General features: G+C 37.6%; 1 protein-coding gene and 1 long non-coding RNA gene across 4 annotated transcripts in view; one reads left to right on the top strand and one right to left on the bottom strand.

Annotated features, from left to right (window-relative positions):
- Rnase10 (ribonuclease A family member 10 (inactive)) overlaps positions 1-27,202 on the bottom strand; it is a 101,907-nt gene that overhangs the window by 72,906 nt on the left and 1,799 nt on the right. The window contains exons 2-3 of one of the 2 annotated variants that reach the window (XM_078049899.1): positions 24,090-26,592; positions 16,216-16,358 (exon numbers count right to left, since the gene is read on the bottom strand). In XM_078049899.1, the coding sequence (XP_077906025.1) occupies positions 25,937-26,587 (651 nt within the window). In that variant the 5' untranslated portion in view covers positions 26,588-26,592 and the 3' untranslated portion in view covers positions 16,216-16,358; positions 24,090-25,936. The remainder of the gene's footprint in view (positions 1-16,215; positions 16,359-24,089; positions 26,593-27,202) is intronic. The other variant, XM_078049900.1, reaches the window with a different exon arrangement.
- Positions 1-27,202, top strand: LOC144377781 (uncharacterized). Of its 2 annotated transcripts, XR_013438869.1 has the most exons (5): positions 1-503; positions 18,270-22,415; positions 24,190-24,376; positions 24,500-24,571; positions 25,663-27,202. It is a non-coding gene; the product is annotated as an uncharacterized LOC144377781 (long non-coding RNA). The 2 variants fall into 2 exon arrangements; XR_013438870.1 differs by having other exon boundaries at positions 24,190-24,571; positions 25,977-27,202.

Genomic DNA, 27,202 nt, shown 5'->3' on the forward strand with positions numbered 1-27,202 from the left:
GCTTGGAATTTGGAGTTTTGTTTTCCCCTGGGCCCACCAATGTAAAATAAAGTTTGGAGTTCTCCAATTTCGGCTTGCTGCTTCTCCACCAGTCTATTTCCAGCAACAATGGGAGAGCCCAAAGGGCAGGACCAACTGGGAACAATACAAGATTGCTTCTCATTGGAGCACTTTCACATGGGCATGGAGACCACAAGAAATGAGATTTAGTTTTCCAATTATGCTCTTGAGCTTTGCTGATCAGTGTAAGAGACTTACCTATAAAATAAAACTACTATAGTATTCTGGTTTATTAAGGTGGGCCCTAAAAACGATCTCAAGTGTCCTTATGAGATCCTTTTAAGAAGGAGGCAAATGGAGATTTGACTACAGACAAAAGAGAAGGCCATGTGACAGAAGAGGGAAACAGGGTGAGGGAGAGAAGATGCTACTAATGGATTTGAAGAGAGCTGGGAGCTGGCAGCCAAGAATTACTAAGAATTCAGTTCTAGAAGCTGAAAAGGGTAAGGAAACAAATTCTCATAATGGCAATGGGCGGGGGTTGGAGGGGAACATGGGAGGAATGGAGGAACTTTAGATAGGGCAAAGGGAAGTGAGGGGAAGGGAGGGGGCAAAGGGGTTGGAATGTCAGTGGAATGAGTTAGACATCATTACCCTAAGTACATGTATGAAGACACGAATGGTGTGAAAATACTTTGTGTACGACCAGTGACTTGAAAAATTGTGCTCTATATGTGTAGAATTAAATGAATTGCATTCTGCCATCATGTATAACAAATTAGAATAAATAAATAATTTAATTTAAAAAAAAAAAGACTCCAGAGGGAATATTTCCCTACAAATGCCTTGGTTTTAGTTCAGTGAAACTGGTTTCAGATTTCTGGCCTCTGGAAATGATGCTGGTGATGAGAATCAGGGCCGAGTTCCATTTCCCCAGATGTTGAAGATTGAACACCTAAGAATCACTGAGGCAAGCGTAGAAAGCAGGTTTAATTTAAAGAGTAGAAGAGAGATAGACTTCTCTCCAGTGAAGGGACCCAGAGCTGGATGTCACAGGAAGTGGGGGTGTCCTGCCCCTTTTATACATTTTAGATTTCCTTTGTTTTCATGGCCTCTCCTCACCCATCCTGCCTATGTGACTAGTGCCCAAAAGGTGGGCCAAAGGTGGGAAAGAAGGTTTCTAGGGGTGCCTCTCCACATCTGCCCAAATGGGCTGAAAAGGAACCAGGCAGGAAAGGACCCCAAGAGGGGCTCCATTTACAACTCCCTGCAGGGAGGGACAATTCCCTGGAGGCAGATATCTTTGGCTACAGCTTGAAGAGGAGGAATTTTCCTGCAGGAATTAACATTTTATTTCCTCCTGAATCAGTCCACATCTTTTTGACCCAATTATTTATTACCTACACTGATTTTTCTTTTCGTCCCCCAGCCTCAGAACTACAGAAAAAGTAAAGCAGCACAGGAAATGAATTAGTTACTTTTATTCCATTAAATTTTGGGGTTATGCAATCCACTTACATTTCAAAACATTAAATGAAATTTAGCATGCTGATTTTAAGTGTTTATATCATATTATCCTACTCTAAAAAAAATTCAAGATCATTTTTTTCCAGTATCATGGAAAATTGTGCGTCTCCTGAAAAGGGACAAATGACTTTTATTTTTGTACCAAATAGGTAATGTACTCCACATTGATTATATAAGCATTTGCAATTACCTTGATACACAAATCCATGTAAGTGAAGAAATAGCTCCTCCTGCAGACAGAGGAGGAAGGAATAGTTTGTCCTGACTCTGAATTTTATAGCAATGAAATCAAATCCTATACTGGTTTTAGATGTATCTTTTTTGCTCTACATTGTATTTACCCTATGCAATACATATGAAGCCTAAAGCTGCAGTTTCCCTTTTCACTGCTGTGTAGCATTCCCTTTTGTTTTCATACTGCTATTTATAATGAACAATACTACTAAGAATATTCTTTCATGTCTCCAGTTACATTTGAAAGGGGATTTAGCTATGCTATATAACCAGGAACTGAATTGCTTGGTATATTATTTATATATTTTGTTTATTTTTGGCATGTTATGATATTTTAATGTCTTAAAAAAAATCTTTCTGGCAGAGGAGAAACTGCTTGTCCCAGGACTCAGCTATATGACTTGATATGTGACTTTATCAATCCAGAGCCACACCTCTGCCTTAGTTTGCCCAGGACCAGGTGCCAGGTTACTAGAGGACATCCCGAGGGTTTCAAGTCCCCCAAATTATTCAAAACTAGACAATCCTAAACTGTTTATTCTGCCTATCTTGACATTCCCACAGACAATCCCAATAAATGCTATCCCCCTACTCCTGTCTTTTGCTACCTGTCCAGCCTTACCCTGTAGCTAGGGAAGGCTGTCATTTGTCAAATATTCAAAGCTACATGGGTCCATTTCTAGGTTCTCTATTGGGCTTATTTGATTAACTCTGTGGGTAAATAGTATACTAGCTTTAATAGCTATAATTTTATAAAAATTTTTGTATGGCAGACAAATCATCTTATTTTTGGCATCAAGGACAAGGAACGAGCTTTCGGCAGCCCAGGGGTTCACTCTATGCTTTCACTATATCCCTTGTTGCTTTAAAACTTACATTGAAAGGGTAAAGTTTCTAAGCTGGAAAGCTTGAATTAAAATGTAAAATATTAGGTATTATTAAGTTCCTCTGTTACACCCAGATTCCTGAGATAGTTAAGACAACATCCTAGTAGCCATTTAGCCTAGGGCCCTGTGCAGTTTGTCACAGGGCCCGAACCAATCAGTTTGAATGTGTACCTCGCTTAGGAGTGACCAATCACCCCTGCCCGAGCTGTTCCCGCCAATGAATTTGCCAATCACGTCTCAGAGTTGTTGTTCAATTTCCCCGCGCCTCATGATGATTTATTCTGATGTATGCAAAGCCCACCACCCTCTCCAAAAAGTGTACTTAAGCTCTGCTTGACCTTTGCTCTGGGCTCTGGGCTGCTCTCCCTTCTTGAGTGAGCACAGAGTCCCAGCGCGCTGGAATGGATCCCCAATAAATATCCCCTTTTGCCAATTGCATGGAGTAAGTCTCTTGTGTGGTCTCTCCCTCTGACGATTCGCCAGACCTTTACAACATGTGTCTTTCTTTTCCCCATCCTTCTTTTCCCTGACCTTGTCCTCCCTGGTCTTTTTTTCACTGAACTTCTCCTTCCTGATCTCTCCTCCCTAAATCTCATTTCTCTAAATCACCTCTTTAAAACCCTCCTGGTCCCCGTGACATGGAGAATCACAGACTCTCGGACAGCAGTCCCCTGTGTTCCAATCCAATAATAAGGAAACAGTTTTGAAAAAAAGGAAAAAGGCTTATTGCTTTGCTAGCAAAGGAGAAATATAGGGGACTCTTGTCCCCAAGGCTGTGATTCTGCCCATCATCAGGAACAGGGGGCTTTTAAAGAGGTGAATCAAAGGTTGAATCCTACATGTTCTCTGTTGAAGTTGTAATTCATTTGTTAATTTGAGATATCCTTATTTCTGGAATCTTCTGGTACCATCCCCAAAGTCTGGATTACTTCATTCCTATGGTGGGTTTGTACTCAAGGACAGATTCACTCTGTCTAGGATGGGGAAGAAAGGTAATCCTCTTTGCTCTGTGATTAGGGAAGGGGAAAGATTAGGGAGGAGCAAGGAGAGAGGAAGAGAAAAAAAAAAAACACACACACATAGGGCTGGGGATATAGCTCAGTTGGTGGAGTGCTTTCCTTGTGTGCATAAGGCCCTACGTTCAATCCCAGCAGCACACACACACAAAAAAAAGATCATTTAAAAAATAAGTTACAGTGACAGAGCAGCAAGGGCTATATTCAAATATAAAGTGAGCCACTGTTAAATTTCTCTTTTGCTAGCAAAGCAATAAAATTTCTTCCTTTTCCTCAAAACCTTGTTTTGGTTATTAGGTTTGTGTTGAGGATGAGGACCAAGCTTTCTTTTACACTTCCAGATTTTATTAAGATAAGTGCCAGCATACTCATTTATTAAGAAAACACAAGATGCTGACTTCCATTTTACAATTCTAATCATGAGACTAGTGTGCTGGTGCCATCTGGTGGCACATATACATTATACGTGCTGAATGCAAAAGGTCAGAGTCAAGACTAGAGTTCAGCAACACGTCAGAATTGTGAATGTAAATGTGTATACATACACACATGTAACTTCAACTACATTGAATTACCTTTATTTTAAAGAAAAACTTGTATTCCTAAGGCTACAAAATTAGCCTCATTTATTTGCAAGCTCCATTCTTTTCACATACTGAATTGTCTCCATACGTTTTTAAAGATTGTATTTACAAAACATGAAGTGAGAAACTGGAGTGTAGCTCATTGGTACAACACTTGCCTAGCATGCATGAGGCGCTAGGTTGGATGCCCAGCTTTGGTAGAGGAGGGGCAATGAGGTAAAAGAAACATCACAAAGCAGAGATTAAAGAATAAAGCTTTAATAACCTCCATAAAAATATTCTGAGTTATTTGAGGAGCTATTGCTTTTATAAAACAAAAAATGACTCTATTAAAAAAGAACTTTAAAAACAATAAACACTTGGAAAATAAATACGTAAATTCGGGAGGAAGAATTATTATCGGGGTCGAAGATACAATCAAAAAATTAGTTTTGAAAGATGAGAAAAATGTAGAAGAATAAGATAAAATATGAAAGAGCAGTCCAACCAATCAAATAATTAACTAAGAGAATTCTATAAAAGAGAAAAGAGAGGAAAAGGAAAATTGAAAATTTGCTGAAGTAATTTTTTCAGACCCAAAGGTTTGAGATTCCTAATTAAAACCTCCCTACCCCCAGTACAGGAGACAGTGACCTATACCTAAGGATAGTAATGTGAAGATTTAGAATACAGGTATAAAAATATCCTAAAATCTTTCAAGGGAAATGAAAACACCACTTACAACAGTTCAAAATGGCATCAGATGATGGACAACTAACTGGAAGACAGACAACTGTGAAGAAATGTGTTCTCACAATTCTGAGAAGAAACTGTTGGCAATCTATCATTCTATCCCCAGAAAAATTGTCAAGCAAATTTGACAATATGATAAATACATTTTCAGATATGCAAGAATTCACACCATGTACCTTTCAAGCAAACTTTCTTATCAGTTCACTTGGGGATAGGCTAAATAAACAAATAAATAAATGGGGTATTATAGTTTAGATTTTAATGTCCCTCAAAAGCTTGTGTGTTGAGGGCTTGGTGTCCAGCTGGTGGCCTATTAGGAAGTGGTAGAAACTTGATGAGCTGGGACCTAGTTGGAGGAAGTAGGTCACTGGAAGTGTGTCCTTAAAAGGTATTACCTTGTCTCAAGTTCCTTCTTTATCTCTCTCTCTCTCTCTCTCTCTCTCTCTCTCTCTCTCTCTCTCTCCACACACACACACACACACACACACACACACACACACCCAACCTGGTTGCCATGAGGTGAGCAGCCTCCACAACTACACACTGCTGTCACTATGATGTTCTGCCTCACCTAGAACCAAAACAGTAGTCAGCCAACCTAACCTTGGACTGAAACTTTTGTAACCACCAGCCCAAATAAATCTTCTCTAAGTTGTTTATCTTGGGTATTTTGTCACCGTGATGGAAAGCTAACACAGGCAAGTAGGCCAAGAAAGAGGAACACGTGGGATGTAGGATTACAGCTTTGGGAAACACCTGCAAGGGCAGAAGCTCCAAGAGAGAAATCTTGGGGAAAAGTGAGTACTTGACAGGAAATTCAACTTAATTGAAAGAATTAATGAATTTGAGAATTTATAGCTTGCAAAATATATAAGAAAATAAAAGGCAACGATGAACTCCAGAAAAATACATAACATTGCTTTAAAAGTTATGGTGTTATTGGATCTCTAGAAAACATTTTTCAATATTCGAAATACTTAGAAATATAGTATATCCATTTTCAGCTTTTAAAGCCAGTAAACATAGTTTTAATTTTGGTTATAGAATTAATATTAATGTTAATAATCATGAAAATGTAAAAATCAAGAACAGTTGACTAAACTTGGAAAATAGAGGAGAATAGAGTGAAGGCCACTAATATCATCTTACAAAACAAGGACTTACCTAGGGCATAACTGAAGCAGACACTAAGAAAGTTAGTATATTACTAAATCAGAAAAATAAAAAGCTAAAATACAGCAGTTTTAGGAGGAAGAAAGGAAAGTGAGTTGGAATTGAGCTAAATGTTAACCTGTCATATTGTGAAGTCAATATGTACTTAATGAATGAATAGATAGGAACAACATTTCTATAGCTGATGAGGCAAGAGCTAGAAGTGGCACTTCTTAGGACTTGTATTGGAGTTGGAAAGTGGTAGGGAAAGAGACAATAGATTTTAGCTGTGTGCATGAACTATTTTTATAAATGTAAAATGAAAACGAAGTAACTGAGTTTCTGTTTAGAGTGACGAAAAAGTTTTGAAAGTGAATGTAATTAATGCCACTGAAATGAATACTTAAAATGGCAAATTTTATGTTACATATATTTCACCATAATTATTTTAAAAGTTGTGAAATGAGGTAAGAGTCATGTTTTGCTGAGTTTGCCTTTTATACATAACTTCACCTAGACAAATATTAATCCTTTATTCCACAGGATGGATTTAAGTGACCATGGTTGAAAAGACAAAATAATTATAGAACCAAGGAATTTTGAGGATAATTATGAAGATATTTGATCATTTCTGTATGTAATGAGTCACTATTAAATAGGACCCACCCACGGAAAGACTTTCCATCTTACAAAAAGACTTTTAACTAAATCTTTTTCTACTCTAGGATTAACATTAAAAGAGTCACTTCAAAATGACTAGTTGAATGTCAGGCGTGATGACACATGCCTGTAATCCCAGCAGCTTGGGAGGCTGAGACAAGAGGATCATGAGTTCAAATTCAGCCTAATCATGTAGAGAGGACCTAAGCAACTCAGTGAGACTCTGTCTCCAAATAAAATATTAAAAAGGCATGGAATTTGATAAAATTCATTATCAATTCATGCTCAAGATTGTGGCTCAGCAGTACAGCACTCACCTCGCAGGTGCGAGACCCTGGGTTCAATCCTCAGCACCACATACGAAAATAAACAAGTGAAATAAAGGTGTTGTGTCCAACTACCACTAATAAATAAATAAATAAATAAACACTAAAAAAACTAGGGAAAGTAGGAATATACCTCAACATTGTAAAAGCTATATATGCTAAACCTAAGGTCGACATCATTCTAAATGGAGAAAAATTGAAAGCATTCCCTCTAAAAACTTGGACAGGAATGCCTCTTTGAACACTTCAATAGTCCTTGAAACCCTAGAAGAACTCAAACTATCCTTATTTGCCAATGACATGATTCTATATTTAGAAAACCCAAAAAACTCCACTAGAAAACTTTTAGAACTCATAAATGAATTCATGGAAGTAGCAGGATATAAAATTAACACCCATAAATAAGTTGGGTTCCTATATACCAATGACAAACCAGCTGAAAGAGAAATCAGGAAAACTATCCCATTCATAATAATTTCAAAAACATTTGGGAATCAATCTAACAAAAGAAGTAAAAGAACTCTACAATGAAAACTACAGAACTCTAAAGAAAGAAATTGAAGAAGACCTTAGAAGATGGAAAGATCTCCCATGCTCTTGGATAGGCAGAATTAATATTGTCAAAATGGCCATACTAGCCTGGGGATATAGCCCAGTTGGTAGAGTGCTTGCCTTGTATGTACAAGGCCCTGGATTCAACCCCAGCAACACACACACAAAAAAAATAAGGTCATACTACCAAAAGTGTTATGCAGATTTAATGCAATTCCTATCAAGGTTCTGATGACATTCTTCATAGAAATAGAAAATAGAAAAAAGCATTTGGAAAAAAGAAGAGGCCCAAAGTAGCCAAAGCAATCCTCAGTGAGAAAAGTGAAGCATCACAATAACTGAGCTTATATTATGCTATGGAGCTATAGTAACAAAAATGGCATGGTGTTAGCACTAAAATAGACATGTAGACAATTGGTACAAAATAGAAGACACAGAGATAAACCCACACAAATTTAGTTCTCTCATATTAGAAAAAGGTGCCATAAACATACATTGGAAAAAAAGATAGCCTCTTCAACAAATGGTGCTGGGAAAACTGGAAATCCATATGTAACAAAATGAAATTAGACCCCTAATCTAACCCTGCACAAAACTTAACTCAAAGTGAATCAAGGACATAGGCATTAGACCAAAGACCCTGCACATACTAAAAGGAAAAATAGGCCCAACTCTCTACCATGTTGGTTTAGGAACCAACTTCCTCAACAAGACTCCTAAAGTACAAGAAGTAAAATCAAGAATAAATAAAGGAGATGGTATAAAACTAAAAAGCTTCTTTACAGCAAAGGAACAATCAAGAATGAACAGAGAGCTTACAAAATGGAAGAAAATCTTTGTCACCTACACTCCAGATAGAGCATTAATCTCCAGAATATACAAAAAAAAAAACTCAAAAAAGTTAACAGCAACAATAACAAAACCAATAACTCAGTCAATAACTGGGCAAAAGAACTGAACAGACACTTCACAGAAGAAGAAATATGAGTGATCAACAAATATATGAAAAGTGGCTCAACATTTCTAGCAAGTAGAGAAATGCAAATTAAAACTATACTGAGATTTCACCCCACTCCAGTCAGAAATGGCAATTATCAAGAATACAAATAAAGGGGCTGGGGTTGTGGCTCAGCAGTAGAGTGCTCGCCTCGCTCGTGCGAGACCGTGGGTTCGATCCTCAGCACCACATAAAAATAAATAAGTGAAATAAAGGTATTGTGTCTAACTACAACTAAAAAATTTAAGTATATATATATATATATATATATATATATATATATACTTAAATTTATATTTATATATATAAATTTATATATATATACTTAATATTATATATATATATATATATATAATACAAGTAAAAATAAATATTGGGGAGGAGGTGGGGAAAAGTTTCACTTATACTTTGCTAGTGGAACTGTTCTCTAGAAAGCAATATGAAGATTGCTCCAAAGATTGTGAATGGAACCACAACTTGACCTGGTTATACCACTTCCTGGTTTATATCCAAAGTACTTAAAATCAGCATATAACAGTGATATGGCCACATAAATGTTTATAGCAGCTCAACTCACAATAGCCAAGCTATGAAATCAACCTAGGTACCCTTCAACAGATGAAAAGATAAAGAAAATTGGTATTTATATACACAATGAAATATCACTCAGCCATAAAGAAGAATGAAATTATGGCACTTGCCAGCAAGTGGACAGAACTGGATAATATCATGTTAAGTAAAATAAGTCATTCCTAAAAAACCAAAGGCTGGATATTCTCTCTGATATGTAAATGCTAACCCACAACAAGGGAGAATGGGGAGGGGAAGATTAGAAATTCACTGGATTAGACAAAGGAATGAAAGGAAAGGTGGGGTGGGAATAGGAAGGCAGTAGAATGAATTGGATATAACTTTCCTATCTTTATATATGAATACACAACCAGTATAACTCCACATTACGTGCAACCATAAGAATGGGATCCTAATTAGAATAAGTTATACTCCATGTATATATAATATGTCAAAATACACTCTACTGTCATATACCTAAAAAGAACAAATAAAAAAAGAAAAAGGCTAATATATAGGCCAAGCACCAAGCAGTGAGAAAGGGGGGGCTGGGGTTGTGCCTCAGTGGTAGAGCACTTGCCTAGCATGTATGAGGCGCTTGGTTCAATCCTCAGCACCACATAAAAGTAAATAAATAAATGAAGGTATTGTGTCCATCTTCTCTCTCTCTCTCTCTCTCTCTCTCTCTCTCTCTCTCTCTATATATATATATATATATATATATATATATATATATATATATATATATACATACACACACACACACACACACACACACACACATATGTTGTATATGTACCCAGTGGGACCCAGCATGGGCAGTTTGTTGTCCAGGCTGGTTTAGACATTCTCAAGAATGCTAAGCAAGGGAGACTGCTCAGTGGTGCATCCCTATAATCTCAGCAACTGAGGCTGAGGCAGGAGGATGGAGAGTTCAAAGCCAGCCTCAGCAATTTAGCAACTCAGTGAGACCCTGTCTCTACATAAAATATAAACAATGGCTAGGATATGTCTTAGTGATTAGGCACCCCTGGGTTCAATCCTTGGTCCAAAAATAACAGAATGCTAAACCCGGTGGTATTGCTCCCCCCTGAAAGGCCTGTGGTAAAGCTCGAGGTGGATGAGCAAAGAAATCCCGATCGTGCTTAACAACCTATGCATTTACTGCGATTTTCCTTTAGGAGAAATTTTTGAACCAGCCTTCTCTGGGTATTTTCTGAATGAGCCCCAGATTCAACACATGGAACAAGACTGATGAAACTACACGGCCACCATGAATAATCCACTCAAATTTAAAGAGATTTCCGTTTCTGTTTCAGGATAGCAAAAAGAGTATATGTGCTATGAACGTTCATGAGAATTTTTGTCACAGAGTGGAGAGAATCTTGGGGTAGAGGAGACACTGAGACACTAGGAAGTGATTTAGGCCTATTTAACAAAAGGCATGCAATGTTAAAAAAATATTTTTTTAAAGAGGAACCATATTTTACCTATGAAACTGTCAGAGAGTAAAATAAAACATAATACCAAATTATACAAAGGATATAGTGCCATGTACTGTCAGAGAGTAAAATAAAATATGATACCAAATTATACAAAGGATATAGTGCCATGGGCCCATTAGGTGGCCTGCAGGTGGGAGTGTACAGTAAAGTAAAGCTTCAAAGAGAGGGAATATTTGAATAGGTATCTAAAGCTTTGATATGATTTAAACTCTTTTGACCTGTGATTCTACTTGGTGGAATTTGTTTTAAGGAAAATAAACTGATTGTTTATGGCTGGAAGTTTCCTTAATGTTCAAAAGTAGAAAATTAATTAACTAAATCATGTTTTATTAATAAAATAAAAATATAACTAGGAAAAAACTTCTAAAGAATACTAGGCAGTATGGAAAATGCTATCATGTGATTTAATTTTAGAAAGAAAAATAAAAACTCTTTTCTTCCCTTTTCCTCCTTTCCTCAACAAAAGCCACTGGGTGGGGCACAGCAAGGTAGCCATCCCTGAGGAGGGGCCACCTGGCTTGGGGAATAGGAAACCAAAGCCCAAGAGAGGAGGAGCTTGTTCCACTGGTGTGGGCTGAGTCAGATCCAGGGCAGGTGAAGGGGTGTCCACTCAGAGGGGTGGCCTGGTGTGAGATATCAAAACCCAAACGAGGGGCATCCTGGACCAGTCAGAACCAGAGTAGGTAAAGGGCTTCCATTATGGGAGAGGGGAGAGCAAAACAATGGAAGATGGGTTACATATGTAAAAATAAATCGAATGAGCAAATGTATTAAGGAAAATGTGGGAGAGGGAGTTATAAATTAAAGTTATAATAACAATGGAAATGACAACTTAAACATGGAAAGGGAGAAAACAAGTATGCACCTTGTAGAGCTAGATTAGAATTAAGTATTGATGTAAACCCATGGTTTTTTTTTATATAGATACATAATAAAAATGCAAAAGGAGTGGAGGAAGGGAGCAGGGAGAGAAACACAGAGACACATGAAGATTAGAATTCTTGTTACATTCCCAACTCTGAGAGATATAGAGGTCTCTCACCCTCATAGTAACGAGCACACACTTTGGGTTCAAAATACTGGTTTCAAAATTGACCTGGTTTCCTTAGAAAAATGACTGGTTCTAGGGCAAGGAAAATATGAGTTAGGCGTGGTGGCACACACCTGTAATCCCAGTGACCCAAAAGCCTGAGGCAGGAGGATCACAAGTTCAAAGTCAGCTTCAGCAAATTAGCAAACCCTAAGCAACTCAAAATAAAAAACAAAAGAGGCTGGGGGTGTAGTTCAGTGGTAAAGCAACCCTGGGTTCAATCTCCAGTACCAAAACACACACACACACACACACACACACACACACACACACACACACATATAATGAGCTTGAACCATCAAAGCAAGGAACTGCCTAAGAATGATGAAAACATGTCAAAGAACAGAGAAAAGAGAGTAAAAGGGTTTTCACTGGCTAATGTGGGACAGATTATAACTCATAAAACATTGAGTCCAGAGTAATATAAAAAAAAGAATGCATTTAATATGTAATAAGGAATTAAATACTTAGTTTCAAAATATATCCACCACAAAACACTAGTTACAAAGCATAAACAATAATGTCTTTATTAGAGAAGAGGGGCATATTCCCCTTAATCAAGTAAACAAAGTAAACATCAATAGTGGTTCAAATTTAACTGGAACTGGGAGAAGGCAGGGGAAAAACAGGCCTTATTTCTCTAACATCCCTGGCCAATACACAGAATCTAAATCTAATCAGAACAAACACACATTGAGGGACATTCTACAAAATAATTGGTCTGGAATCTTCAAAAGAATCAGTCAAGGGACCCAAGAAAGCCAAAGGAGCTAGCTATCTCAGGCCCAAGGAGAATAAAAGAGACAAGACTATTAAAAGAAATGCACCATTCTTTTTGTTATAAAAGACATCTTTGGGACAGATGGTGAAATTTGAGCGGTATCTGAATTAGATGGTGGCACACATCACTGTCATGATTTCAATGAATGCATTGTGGTTATATAGAATAGCCTTATTATAACAAGAAAGACATACTAGCTACAGAAAAGAGTTTTTTGTACTGTACTTGAACTTTTCTGTGAGTTTGATATTATCTGAATAATTTTAAATTACATTTCAAAAGTACAATACAAAACTACAAATAAAGTTTTATCCTAATTTTGTGATAAGTCTAAGCTTTTAAATTTTCTTGTATGTGCCAACATGTTTATATCCTAGGTATTGTTTGTTTGCATAGTTCCAAACCAGTTTTTAGATTAAATAAACACATAATTTAAAACCTGTTAAATTAGCCCCCCCCAAAAAAATTTTTTTTGATTCACATGATTTAGTAAATCTGTGACAATTAAGTTAATCTGAAATTTTTGATAATAAGGATGTCTTTAAAATTTTGTAACAAAATTGACTTCTGGCCTATTACAATTTTTTCAATTAAATAACTTTTAAAATGTTAACTCTGCTTGATTTCCATGAGTAACCTAAAGATTGCCATTAAAGAAATAAATATAGAGGAAAGGAATTTGTAAATGTTCACTTTTTAGAAAGTTATCTGTTGTTTTGCTATAAAAGCCCATTTATGAAGACTTTTCCAAGTAGAATTGATGTTTATAAAATATTATTTATGTAGCCTAATGCCAACAGTCTAAGATAAAATCTAAAGGGATTAATCTTTTGAGATTCTGCTATTTTCCTATTTATTCTTTGCAAAAATTGGATTCTTGAGAATTAGCTTTTCAGTAATTTTGGTTTTTTGAGTAACAGCTTGATTCAGAATTAAAATATTAGAACTTTCATAATTCAAATATGCTGTGTTTTCTTTTGATAAATTGTATTTCTTTTATCTCTATATGATATTCATGTAAATTATTAACTGTTCAACAGACTTGAGAATTTGCAGTTTACGCACTAAAATATTTAGACCAAGTTTGTACTAAGTTTTAAAAGGGCTCATTATTAAGTATTATTTAACACATACTGGTCAAATTCCTAATTCAAGGAAATTATTTGGTATTTCTTTCATTGCTCCAGGCCTGAGGTGAGCCCCAGAAAATAAGATGATTTAAAATGCTAATAACCCGTGTGTGGTTTCTGTTTCTGATTTCTAGAATGGCATCACTCTGTAATGAGTGAAAATTTATGGGTTTTTTGTTAGTGATGTTGAAAATTGATTATAAATCATATCAGTACTTTCTGAAATTAACTGTTTTTCTGTATCTTCATTTAGTAATTTAAATGTTATATTCATTTCCTAATTTTAATGGTTATATTTACATCAGATATGAGAATCTGATGTTTGACAGGTTTTTAGACATAAGCTAATTTGCCTCTTTTAAGTATATTTTTACAACTGCTAGAAAAGATTCATATTGATATATAAACTCTAAATTTGTGATTGTTAAAAATAAAATTGATAGCTAATCAGCCTTCATTACAAACCTGTTTATAATTTGTAAATTAACCTCAGCTCTTTTATTAACCTAGAGTTAAAAATGAATTTATATAGTGTTCTAATCATCAAGCTGCTTTACTGCCAAAAATATGTTATTTTAGATATACATGACAGCAGAGTATATTTAGGTATGTTTATACAAACATGGAGTATATCTTAGTATAATTGGGATTGCCGTCTTGTGTTTGTATGTAATGTGGAAATTCCTTGTGGTGTATTCATATATGTAAATACGTGTCAGATTCATTCCACTGTCTTTCTTATTCCTATCCCCTGTTCCTTTTCTTTATTCCCTTTTGGCTAATCCAATAAACTTCTGTACTTTACTTCCCCACAACCTTTATTGTGTGTTTGCATCCACTTATTATAGAGAACATTTGACCTTTGGTTTGAGGGGATTGGCTTATTCACTTAACATGATATTCTCAATCTCATCTACTTACTGGCAAATGCCATAATTTCATTCTTTCTATGGCTGAGTAGTATTCCATTCTGTATATATACCATATTTTCTTTATCCGTTCATCTGTTGAAGGAAATATAGGCTGGTTCCATAGTTTAGCTATTGTGAATTCAGCTGCTATAAACATGATATGGCTGCGTCACTGTAGTATGCTGATTTTAAGTCCTTTGGCCATATGCCAAGGAGTGGAATAACTGGTTCAAATGGTGGTCCCATTCTAAGTTTTCTGAGGAATCTCCATACTGCTTTCTAGAGAGGTTGCACCTCCCACGAGCAATGTATACGTGTACCCTTTTCCCCATGTCCTTGCCAACATTTATTGTTACTTATATTTTATTGTTACTTGTATTCTTAACAATTTCATTCTGACTGGAGTGAGGTGAAATCTTAGTGTAGTTTTAATTTGCATTTCTCTAATTGCTAAAAATGTTGAACAATTTTTCATATATTTGTTAACCATTCATATTTCTTCTTCTATGAAGTATCTGTTCATTTCCTTAACTCATTTATTGACTGGATTATTTGAGGATTTGTTTGTTTTTGCTAAGTTTTTTTGAGTTCTTTATATATTTTTTCATTCTAATTTTTTTATTGATTAGAAAAATGACAGCAGAATGCATTATAATTCTTATTACACATATATACCACAATTTTTCATATCTCTGTTTGTATATAAAGTAGGTTGACACCCAATTTGTGTCTTCATACATGTACTTTGGATAATGATGTTACCACATTCCACCATCCTTGCTAATCCCCTACCCCTCCCTTTCCTTCCTACCCCTCTTCCCTATCTAGAATTCATCTATTCCTCCCATGCTCCCCTTCCCTACACCACAATTCACAATAGCTAAACTGTGGAGCCAACCTATATTCCCTTCAGTGGTTGAATGGATAAAAAAAAATGTGGCATATATACACATTGAAATATTACTCAGCAATAAAAGAGAATAAAATCATGGCATTTGCAGGTAAACGGATATCATTGGAGAAGATAATGCTAAGTGAAGTTAGCCAATCCCCAAAAAACAAATGCTGAATGTTTTCTCTGATATAAAGAGGCTGACTCATAGTGGGGTAGGAAAGGGGAGCATGGGAGGAATAGATGAATTCTACTTAGGGCAGAGGGATGGGAGGGAAAGGGAGGAGGCAGGGGATTAGCAAGGATGATGGAATGTGATGGACATCATTATCCAAAGTACATGTATGAAGACAAAAATTGGGTGTCAACCTACTTTATATACAAACAGAGATATGAAAAATTATGGTATATATGTGTAATAAGAATTGTAATGCAAAAAAATAAAGTACATGTATAAAGACATGAATTGGCATGAACATACTTTATATACAAAGATATGAAAAATTGTTCTCTGTATGTGTAATAAGAATTTTAATGCATTCCACTGTTGTATATTTTTTTTTGAAAAATCAATTAATTTAAAAAAAGATCACCTTTTGAAAGAAAGAGTATCAGTGAATGTATAGAAAAAATTTAAAGCTATCATGACAACTAAAAACCAATTCTTACCAATAGCTTCTGTAGCCTCAGATAGTGATGAGCAATGGCTGACTATCCATAGATGGAGAAAATTGGGAACCTGTTGTACGAATAACATCCTTGATTCAAGGGCCATTGATTCCTGGGTTCATCTCCCTCTTCAGTGGTAGTGTCTATAGAACCAGAGTAGATTAAGCCATATCAGCCAATGTTTGGGAATAGGACTTAGAAAAAAATGTGAGTTCGAGTGTATATATATATGTGTGTGTGAGCCTGGCACTGTGGCACATGCCTGTAATCCCAGTGGCTTGGGAGGCTGAGGCAGGAGGATTGAAAGTTCAAAGCCAGCCTCAGCAAAAGCAAGGTGCTAAGCAACTCAGCGAGACCCTGTCTCTAAATAAAATACGAAATAAGGCTGGGGATGCGGCTTAGTAGTTGAGTGCCCTGAGTTCAATCCCCAGTACCTGCCCCCAAAAAATATATATGTATGTGTGTGTGTGTGTGTGTGTATGTACATACATTGAACATTTGCAGTGTATAAGGCATTGTGTTACTTCAATTAGGATATGCCTACTTACTGATAAACATGAACCAGAGAGGTTACTTACTCAAGATCAGCGAATAAATGTTAGAGCCAGGAGTTCAACACATTCTTGATGTGGCCCAACTTCCTAAAGCTTGCAGGGCCAGATCTCATAATGTTGCTGCACTATTCTCAAGGAATGGTAACTACCTTACCCCAGAGCAAATGAACAAGTGCTATGCTTCACTGACATTCCAGAGTTTACCCTGCCTGCCAGTCTGAAGTGAGCTTCAACCTGGGCTTCTGTCCTTCAGTTCCATGGAGGACTTCAAGTAAAATGAGTTACTTATCCCTTCCTTACAATATGTGCATTCTGAAGAAGCAGCTTCTGTCAGGGCTTGCCTTCAGCAAAGATATTAGGCCAGTTTTTAGTTGTCATGATAGCTTTAAAATTTTTCTATACATTCACTGACACTCTTCCTTTCAAAAGGTGATCTTAAGGGCTGGGGGTGCAGCTCAGCTCCTAAGATGGAGATTCTTGAGTTAGTAATTTTGGTTTTAGGGAGTACTCTGAGGAATTGCTCTTAGGGAGTACAGAAAGAAGAAAAAGCAAAACAGAGATATGATTTCAACAAAAATCTATCCTCAAACCTTACCAATGGGGAGTTCTAAAACATGACTAATGCTATAAAATTAAGACAAGAGGTCCGGGTAGGTTCCTCTACATCTTATCAGTCAGTGATTGGCTGTGGGCTATCCTTGAGGAAGGAAATGAACTCTTATGTGTTTCCAACCAGGAGGTCCCCACAGACTGGAAACGATTCCCCGCTGAGGAAGATACTTGTGAATTCTCAGCAAGGAACATCCACAGCAGCTGGGGAATGGTTGCACCTGCCTGGTTAAAAAAAAAAAAAAAAAAAAAGACTTTATCAGCAGATTCCTTAGTGTAGCTATCCCAGCTTCCAGAGCAGTGCCCAGTGCTAAATCTAATCACATCGCTTTCCTTTTCCTACCACAGTTATCCATTCTGGTTCTCATTTGTAGAGATGCTTCAAGGACAGACCAAGTGCCTCATCTTCTTTATTGAATGAATATCCAATAAATACTACTGTGCTAAACTTATGCAAAAGCATTCATAGAATAAGGGCTATTTTGCTTTTTTGATTTTCTTGTTGTCACCTGATAAAGGTGCTGAAAATCCCATTCATCTTTTATAATTAATAATTTTATATCCTTATGTACAGGCATACACAATAAATTTATGGGAATATAATTCCAACATGAGCTTCATGCCAGTGAAAGATAGCTGACATTTTCAAACAATGGGAACCTGGAACCCTAATACCTTCTCAGTCCTATATATATATATAAGTAATAAACTATGATACCATAATATGAGCACACATATTTTCCTCATTTTTCCCTTTACTTAGTCTTAATACCACTATCTTCCTTTTTTCCTTCCTCTTCCCCTAAATCTAACCTCTAACCTGATTTCTTTTTTTTTAAAGAGAGAGAGAGAGAGAGAGAATTTATTTTTTTTTTAATATTTATTTTTTAGTTTTCGGCGGACACAACATCTTTGTTGGTATGTGGTGCTGAGGATCGAACCCGGGCCGCACACATGCCAGGCAAGTGCGCTACCACTTGAGCCACATCCCCAGCCCCCTCTAACCTGATTTCTGAATCATAATTCTAATAAAGAACCAGTCTAGCTGCTCTTAGAAGTGACATCACTGTGATTTGAATCATTTTCTGAAAATAACTGGAGTCTAATCTGCAAACATGAGAGCAGAAAAATGGGTAAGATGCAAGGTACAGAGTCAGGAACATCAACAAATTATGTGCTATATCAAAATGTTGCTGAAAATAGCAACAACTCTGTCCCTTGGAGTTCTTTAGGCCCCATTAGGGATGAAACTCTGCTAGATGATAGCTCAGTCTGCTTTACCTGGCAAGAGAGAGACTGAGATATTTGCTGGCTTTCTTTTTTTTTAGACAGATTCTCGCTAAGTTGTCCAGGCTGACCTGGATCCTTCTGCCTCAGCCTCTTAAGTAGCTAGGATTACAGGCTACTTGCAAGTTGGTCAGTACATTTCATATACACCACCATGCCTGACTACCACAGTTTTTTAAAGTTTTCCAAAGTATACGGAACTGAATTTTATCTATTATCCAAGGTCAAGCATGCGTATTTCTTATCTAGACCTAGGAGACAATTAAATGAAGGAAAAAGTACAATTTTGTTTGTTCTCTCCTTATTATAAAATCATACATGGTATTCATTTGAAATGTAGATGAAATAGGATAGTGTGGAGAAAAATATGAAAATCTCCTATAATCCAACAAGAATTGAACTCAGTAATTGGATTTCCTTTATCTGGATTGGATTTATATTTTTAGATCCTTCATTCAAGAAATATTCAAGAGGTCATCATGTGCTTTGGAGGAAGGAGGTAAGGATTGGGGGAAAAAAATGTCCTAAGAGAGTTGGTTGGAGCAGCCAAGAAGGAGGTGCTGGATATTGGGGAAAACTTTGTCCTTTAAGAAGTTTAAGATAGTATGAAAATATCTTCTCTCTGTTGTCGAGGATTGTTAAGCAGAGAAGTGTTTGTACCGAGGAGGCTCAGCAACAAAAGAAGAGCAAGGAATATATTAGAGCGGCAGAGAAGCATCTACACTGGGAGCCCTGGAAAGATGGGCTGGATCAAAGAAGGGCATTCTGGGAGCAGGGGAAAGAATTGTTTGAATTGTATTGTTTAATTTAAGATCAGGTTGTCACTTAGAGAAGCATTCAGTGCAGTTTTACATAGTATTAAATTTCATTTCATATTGTATTATTTTCCCATGTCACTAAATAGCCTGAAAAACATTTAAGGAATTTGTAACATTCCATTGTAAAAATGAGCCGTGATTTATTTTACTAACCCTCTATGATTGGTCCTTGTCATTTCCATTTTTTTTAATTATAATTGCTATTGATGAAAATCTTTGTCAATCTTTGTTCATGTCCGTGACTATTTCCTTAGGAGACTGACACTTGACAGTGTAATTATTGGATCAAAGGATATACGTAGACAGTACTGACACATACTGCCAGCTTGCTCTTTCAAGCAATGTATGAAAGTGGCAATACCCTTACCTGCACTGGATATTATATATTTTTTTTATTTTTTCCATTTTAATAGGTGAAAAATATCATGTTTTTGTTTTCACATGCATTTTTCTGATATTAATGTAGTGTGTTTTTTCATGTTTTCTTGTCTTTTCATATTCTCAATTTTAAACTACTTTTCTTACTAATTTATAAGTTTTTAATATACTAAGAATATCAATAAAAAAAAAGAGGGAAAACAGGACCCAAGCCCACAAAGATCCAAGTCCTAGATCAGAGCATCACTCCCAGAGAGCACTGCAGCTCCAGCAAATCCCATCACAAGGATCTTCGTATGTAGAAGATTACATTCCAAATTGTAGGGGAACCCTGAGGGGCTAGGCCCAGGACAATGATCCTGCTTGCTCATGTCAAAGAACTGCACTCTCTCCAAGTATATAAATTTTGTTACCAAAGAAATGAAATTTAAGGAGTTCTATAAGATCCCACAGATCCACACACTAGTCAATGCACCTGAAACTCAAACCTGTGCAGATGGTATTGCACTTTGTGTTACAATACTGCCTCCAGAAAGAACCCGTCAAAATACTTATATGTTCTCTCTGAGCAGAGAGCCCAGCAACAGCACCACTAAGTGCAGCTGCCATTCACTGAGCCCCACAAACTAACTCTTAATCTGGTGTAATCCTTGCAACAGTAAAAAGTAGGTTTTATCATACACATGTACATATAAATATCCTGAAGTGCTGAGAGCTTAGAACAACTACCTTGGGCATAATTGCTTTTAAATGGCAGTGCTGCGATTGTTTCTCACGTCTGTCTGAAATAGAACTGAGGCTTACATGGGTTCGGGTCCTATTTCTCCTCTTTAGAGTACCACCCCCATGTGTGAGGTCAACCGGAATACTTGAAAGAGTGCTGGGACTTGCACCTATGGGGTCATTCTGAGTCTCCAAGGCCAGGAGCTTATTCCAAGAGGATGACTTGGCAAGTAGATTGCTCCCTCTGGCTAGTATGGTATTTCTTTTGCGGGATCATGTGAGAATGAGCCACCTGAATGGTGCTAACATAGTGATTTGGGGTGATGCAAATACGCCCTAGACACATGATGAACTTAGGACTCTGGGCCACCAATGGTCACTATTGACCTTTGGTCATATATCCTTTGTCTGTCTGAACTGGTTCTTTTCTTTTATAGTATACAAAACCACATTTGTGGATTTGAGCATAGATTATTTATAATCTTAACTAGATGTCAGTCTCTAGGATAGGCCTCATCATAACTGTATTAGATAAAGGTGAAAGATTTAGAAAAGTCTAGGGAAAGAAAAGAAAGTCTAGAACAGTGTTTTCAAACTGGAAACAGTTCTAGAAAAATGTTACTAATGATGGGAATGGGTAGATTATTTCATGGGAATAATTACAGAAATGTTAAATATGATCTCTATTATTAGTGATTCACAACACATATTAATATTAAAGATTACAAGATCTTGAGAAAAAAGATCCATTTATCTATATTTAATTGAGGATCTCCCAAATCACTTCAACATCTCTGTTAACAGTCTTTGAAACACTGATTCACAGAAAAACTACCTTAGAAGATATAGTAATGTAGCCCCACCATGACTAGACCTTGCCTGATGCCCAGTCTCCAATTCAGACTAATTATATGAATATTGCTGGAAGGAGGACTTTTGGAATTGCATTTTTCATATTTTTAAAGCTTCCCAAGGTAATTCAAATAACCTTCAACATTGAGAAAAAATATTTAGAGTGTTCTGAACACAGTATCTGAGTGTGCAAATAGTAGGGGATTTATCTTTTGGCCCTGATTCTTCCCTCTCAGCCACTTTTAATGCATTCAGTGCTACATCACCTAAGAAACAGACTATAGGTAGGTTGGGGATATAGCTCAGTTAGTAGAGTGCTTGCCTCCTATGCACAAGGCCATGGGTTCAATCCCTAGCACTGAAAGAAAAGAAACAGTCTATAGGGGCTGGGATTGTGGCTTTGTAATAGAGTGCTCACACCATAAGAGAGAAAGAGTTTTAAGGAGAAGACTAACAGCAAGAGATTGATTCTGAAAAAGCTTTATATTTCATATTTTTTTATCCTAGTAAAAGTTCAAATCTTAAACATATATTATGGTTTAGATTGGCTGTGATTTTTAAAACTTTGAATAACATTGAGAAGTGTCTCCATCATCATCCAGACTGTCAGGACCGATATTCATGAGGAACCAGAGCTCGGAGGTCTTCTTCTGCTTCTCTCTGTCTCTCCCCCATCTCTCTCTCTCTCTCTCTCTCTCTCTCTCTCTCTCTCTCTCTCTCTCGTCTCTCCCCCGCCCCCATTTACCTATAATATCTAGTACGTATGTTCTTAGCACAATAAATGCTTTTAACTGATGTACAAACAAAATCTAGGCCCTAAACTTCTTAGAGTTGAATAGAGTTGAATCTCATCCTTTTGAATCACTGTGAGAAAACAGAATGATGTTTCAAATTGGGAAGCAGCACATGAAGAGAAGCACAGGAAGCCTCCATCTGAAATACGGATCAGCCATATATGAGTTGGGAGATTCTCATCAAGGTAAGCGGGGGCTGTGATTTGGATATGGTTTGTCAGTAAAGTGTTCATGTGTTAGAGGCTTGGTCCTCTGTGTGGCTGTGTTGAGTGGTGGAATCCTTAAGGAGTAGGGCCTGGTAAAAGGTGATTAAGTCATTGGGAGCCCTGCTCTTGGTAGGGATCAATTCTGGTCTGGTGGAGGGGTTAGTTCTTGCAAGAGTGGGTTGATATAAAAAGAGCAAGACTTGCCCCTTCCAAGTATCTAGCTTCCTGTCTTACCTGAGATCTCTCCCTCTTGCATTTACTTCCTCCATGATGCTCTCTGCCACATGTGACCCAACTAAGGGGACCCTAATCATAGACCAAACTGATAGAACCACTGATCAACTTCCAAAACTGGAAGTTAAATAAGCCTCTTTTCTTTATATGTAACTAGCTTCAGATATTTTGTTATAGCAACAGAAAATGTTACTTTCTGAGCTATCACTTATCTTTAAAATGGAGCAAACATAATCTACCTCCTTATAGGAATAAAATAAAACCAAATATATGAGAGCATCTAAAAAGAGTGCCTGAAATACAATAATAGATTCCTTCCTGCTTATCTTGAAAAGAAAAGAATTCATATGAAGCCCTTTGAATCATGGGTTAGGCTACTCAGCTCTCTTCATTTTTGTGGTACTTGATTGGAGTTATAGAATTTCTTAATCCGATTAAGTGATTCTGTGCTTCCTTGCAATTATTATAACTTCTGAGAAAGTACTGGAGAATCAATAAGTAGAAAAGTATTGATCAATAAATGTGCTGATGAAGAATATAAAAGAATTTTATAACATAACTCCTTCCACAAATATGCTTGTAGCATAACTAGGATCATATATGATATACTCAAATTAATTAAGAGCTCATTAAATAGTAAATATAGGTTCACAATCCCTTAACTGAAACTTGGGATCAATGCATATGGGAACTTAGAATTTTTTGAATTTTTAAAAACAATATTATTTTTGTGCACATACATTCATAACATACTACTGAAACACCCATAGAAGAGTATATCTTAGGCAGTACTCATGATCAAACACATTGATATTTCCACATTGAAATGTGTCATGATTGCATAGCATAAATAAAGATAATAAGTAGCCTCGCTTGTCAATTTAGTCAGGTGCTACATCAAAAGGAGTTTTAAAGTCACTTTGGAAAAAAAAAAACTTGATTTTTAGAGTTTTAGGAATTCAGGAACTGTGGATAAAGGTCCAGGGACTTGTCACAAGCATGTACACTGGAAGTGTAAAGAGGAGGTGAGATGTCCATCCACAAAGCCTTGTCACTGTGTTACCTCGGCCACAGAAGCTGTATTTTCCTGCTCAAGCCACTAGGAGCCGGTAGGGTATTTTGTAAATTGGTTTCTTGAGTTTATCTCCACAGTCAGAAAAAGCCTGATTCCTACAAAGTGGAGACCAAAATGAGGAGATGGGAGTCTTCACTGAGCGGTGTGAGAGCCCTGAGAAAGTTGGGGACCCATAAAAGAATGTAGCTGTATTTGCAAGTGAGAGAAGACAGGCTTTAATCTCCGAATTATCCCTGTCTCTTACTAGTTCACTCTGCCTCTTTGGCTTCTGGTTAGAGTGAAGTCACCCATGGAAGGAACCCTTTCCCATTCATTCCCAATACTATACCCCTGGGTTTACTTACCAAATTTCTAACTCCGATTGTACTCTTTTTTTCTTCTCTTCTTACTCCATTTCTCATTTTTCCCTTGTCTTACATGACCTTCTTTCTCTCCCCCCATCAGGAAGAAGAGGAGTTTACATTGGCTGTGTCCTCACCGCCTGCCTCTCCTCTATCCACTCCTCAAATGTCAGGGCAGTTCACAAACGCAGACACACTTCCTGCCCAGCATTGTTTACAAGAGGCCATTGCTAGGAAGGATGAGTCAGAGGAATGGGAGAATCTTACCACATCCAAGTGGCTGTCTGCCTGTAAGAACTGGAAGAATTAAGGAAATAGGAAAACAGAGACTGTGGGAGTTGGGGGGACAGGTCAGAGTAATCGAACTTTTTCTTCTTTCCCATCTCCCGTGTATGTGTATTCCTGACTCTTAGGTCTATTACCAGATATGAAGGTGAAGCTGAAGAAAACTCCAACAGGAGGAGATCTAAAAACCAAACCACACAGTGAGTCCTTCTAGCCATTTCCTCAAACTTTCCCTGCCCCTATGCATTCTAACTACACTTAAAAAAAAAAAATGAATTTAGAGGAAATAGGCTGAGGGCAGCCACTTGCATCCTCTGTTTTTTCAACCCCGTAGCATCCCTGCCCTTCCCTGTTTGTTTTTGGTGGTTGTTGTTCTTTGTTTTTATTTCTTTTTATTTTATTTATTTATTTTGTTTTTCCCCTTCTTAAATAAATTCAAACATCTGCTGAAATTATTCTTTCACCAACTTTTCTTGTTCTTTAGCACAAGAAATGGGCAAGGGTGGGCTGGGGTTGTGGCTCCAGAGGTAGAGCGCTCGCTTAGCATGAGTGAGGCACTGGGTTCAATCCTCAGCACCACATAGAGTAAAATAAATTATGTCCACCTATAACTAAAACATAAATATTTAAAAAGAAATGGACAAGGATGCTGAATGAGAATAAGACTCCTCCCACCTCATTCATCCCACGTATAATGAGCATCTACTATGAACACTCTTCTACTTTTTATACTTAACTTGGAAAGATGGTGCTCTCTTTTCCTCTCTGCTTCTCTCGTTTTCACTCTCCTGACCTACCTTCCCTCCAGCCCTTCTGCCTGACTCTATAGGACCTTCCTCTGCTTACCTGGTAAAGCAGAAGTGTCCTTCTGGGCTGACGGAATCTCTGAAAAGATCCAGAGAAAATGGAAGAGTTGTGAGAAAGAGAACAGTCCATGCCCCTGCACATGTTCTGTCTTGATGTGCACCACTGTACCACTTGTCTACCCATAAGCCTAGGTTCTGTGTTTCCAGGCTCAGGGAAAGAAACATGGTCCACGTGGTTTTCTAGACACAGTCACAAACACAATCACTTTAATTGCATCCACAGTGCAAAAAAGTATAGGTGTGCAAACCTCAGAAGTCTCAAGTGATTGCTGTAGAGGTTTGAGGTGGGTCGCAGGGAGGAACATAGGAAGCAGAGTGTGGACTCTGCCAGTCCACACTCAAAGGCAAACTCAGATCAGGGAACAGACTAATGACCAGGGCTACTGGAGGGGCAGGAGCAGTCCTTTATTTATCCCCTTCCACAGCAAAGATTGGAGAGGAGAAATAGAAAACCCGGAGAAACTGAGCATCATTACTCTCTTCAGCACCTCTAAGTCCAGGGACAAAATGCATGTTGGACGGCCCCTAAGGCAAAGAAGAATAACATTTTTAGAAGATGTTGAGAAAGAATAGTTCATCCTCTCCTCCTAGAAAATTCTCTGCAAGATTACCTAAGAGGAGGAGTGCAACTTGAGAAGTAGAAATGGAAAAGGAAAAGAAAAAGAATAAGGTAGAAGAGAAAGAAGAGGACTAGTTGCTTCACTGTATAGATGTTAAACGGAGGTTCATGCCATTACAGGTTATGACAATGACCCTTTCCAGAATGAAAGTCAGATAATTGCAGTTAGGAGTGAGCTGGCCGGACTTGGACAACTTGCAGAATGTCAAATCGAAAGGACGGGGGCTTCTGTGACATTTTATCCCCTTGAGGTCACAGGGAACAACAGGACTGCTACAGACAGCTCTGACTGTGTTGACTTCCTCGTGGATGAATGTGTACTCAAATATGCAGCTGCGATTGTGCTCCTTCACCTTGTTTGCCATCATGCTATTGCATTCCCTGGCCTCCAAACTAAGCCTAAAATCTTCTTGGTTGCTCCGCAAGAAAGTCTTGTCTCTGAGCACCTTGTTTCCTCCCACCTCATCTTCACTGGAGAAGGTCTCTTCTGGCGAGTCAGGTTGCTCTGTTCCTTTGTTGCTAAGCACCAGGCTTTCTGTGGCTTGTGTGCCTTTTCCCTCCTCAGTGGTCTCGACTTTGTCCTGTGAGTCACTGGACCAAAACTGGTTCAGTGGCTGATCAGTATCCTCCAGGACTGCTGCGGCCATGTGAAGCCCCAGACCCAGGCCCAGCCCCAGGCCCAGCAGCAGCAGCAGCAGCATGAAAAAGATTTGTACCAGAGTCAGCTTCATTTTGCCTGGACAGGTGGAGGGAAATGGAAGGACATGATGTTGAGATGAAAACTGGCACCAGTGGAGACTGTGGCCTCTCTAAATCCTACAGCATAGGCTTTGGGGTCTCCCCTTTCTTCTCCACATGATTCCATCTCCCAAAGCAGTGATCCTTTGTCTTTCTCTTTCCATTTCTCAGTCCATCCCCCACCATACTCCCTGTTAGTGTGTAATAAGGTATGGATCCCAGAGATTGGGAAGACAACCAGGAAAAGCTGTTCTGAAATTGTCTCACAGATGAGGAATCAGTGAGGAAAGCTGGCACCAATGATTTTTAAATAACTAAATTCTTAATCAAGTGATTAGCTTGAATTTTGCCCATTACTATTTATTTCCTCCCAAAAAAGATAGAAAGATTCTTGAGTGGTGGCACACGCCAGTAATCCCAAGTAAACCCTTGGGAAGCTGAGGCAAGAGAATCAAAAGTTTGAGGCCAGCCTCAGTAACTGAGTGAGGCCCTAAGCATCTTAGCAAGACCTTGTCTCAAAATAAAAAAGAAATAAAAAGAGTTGGGGGTATGGCTTAGGGGTGAAGTGCTCAAGTTCTACCCCAGGTATAAAAAAAAAAAGATTAAAA

Source organism: Ictidomys tridecemlineatus, chromosome 5 (genome assembly GCF_052094955.1).
Source record: "Ictidomys tridecemlineatus isolate mIctTri1 chromosome 5, mIctTri1.hap1, whole genome shotgun sequence".
NCBI classification, from domain to species: domain Eukaryota; kingdom Metazoa; phylum Chordata; class Mammalia; order Rodentia; family Sciuridae; genus Ictidomys; species Ictidomys tridecemlineatus.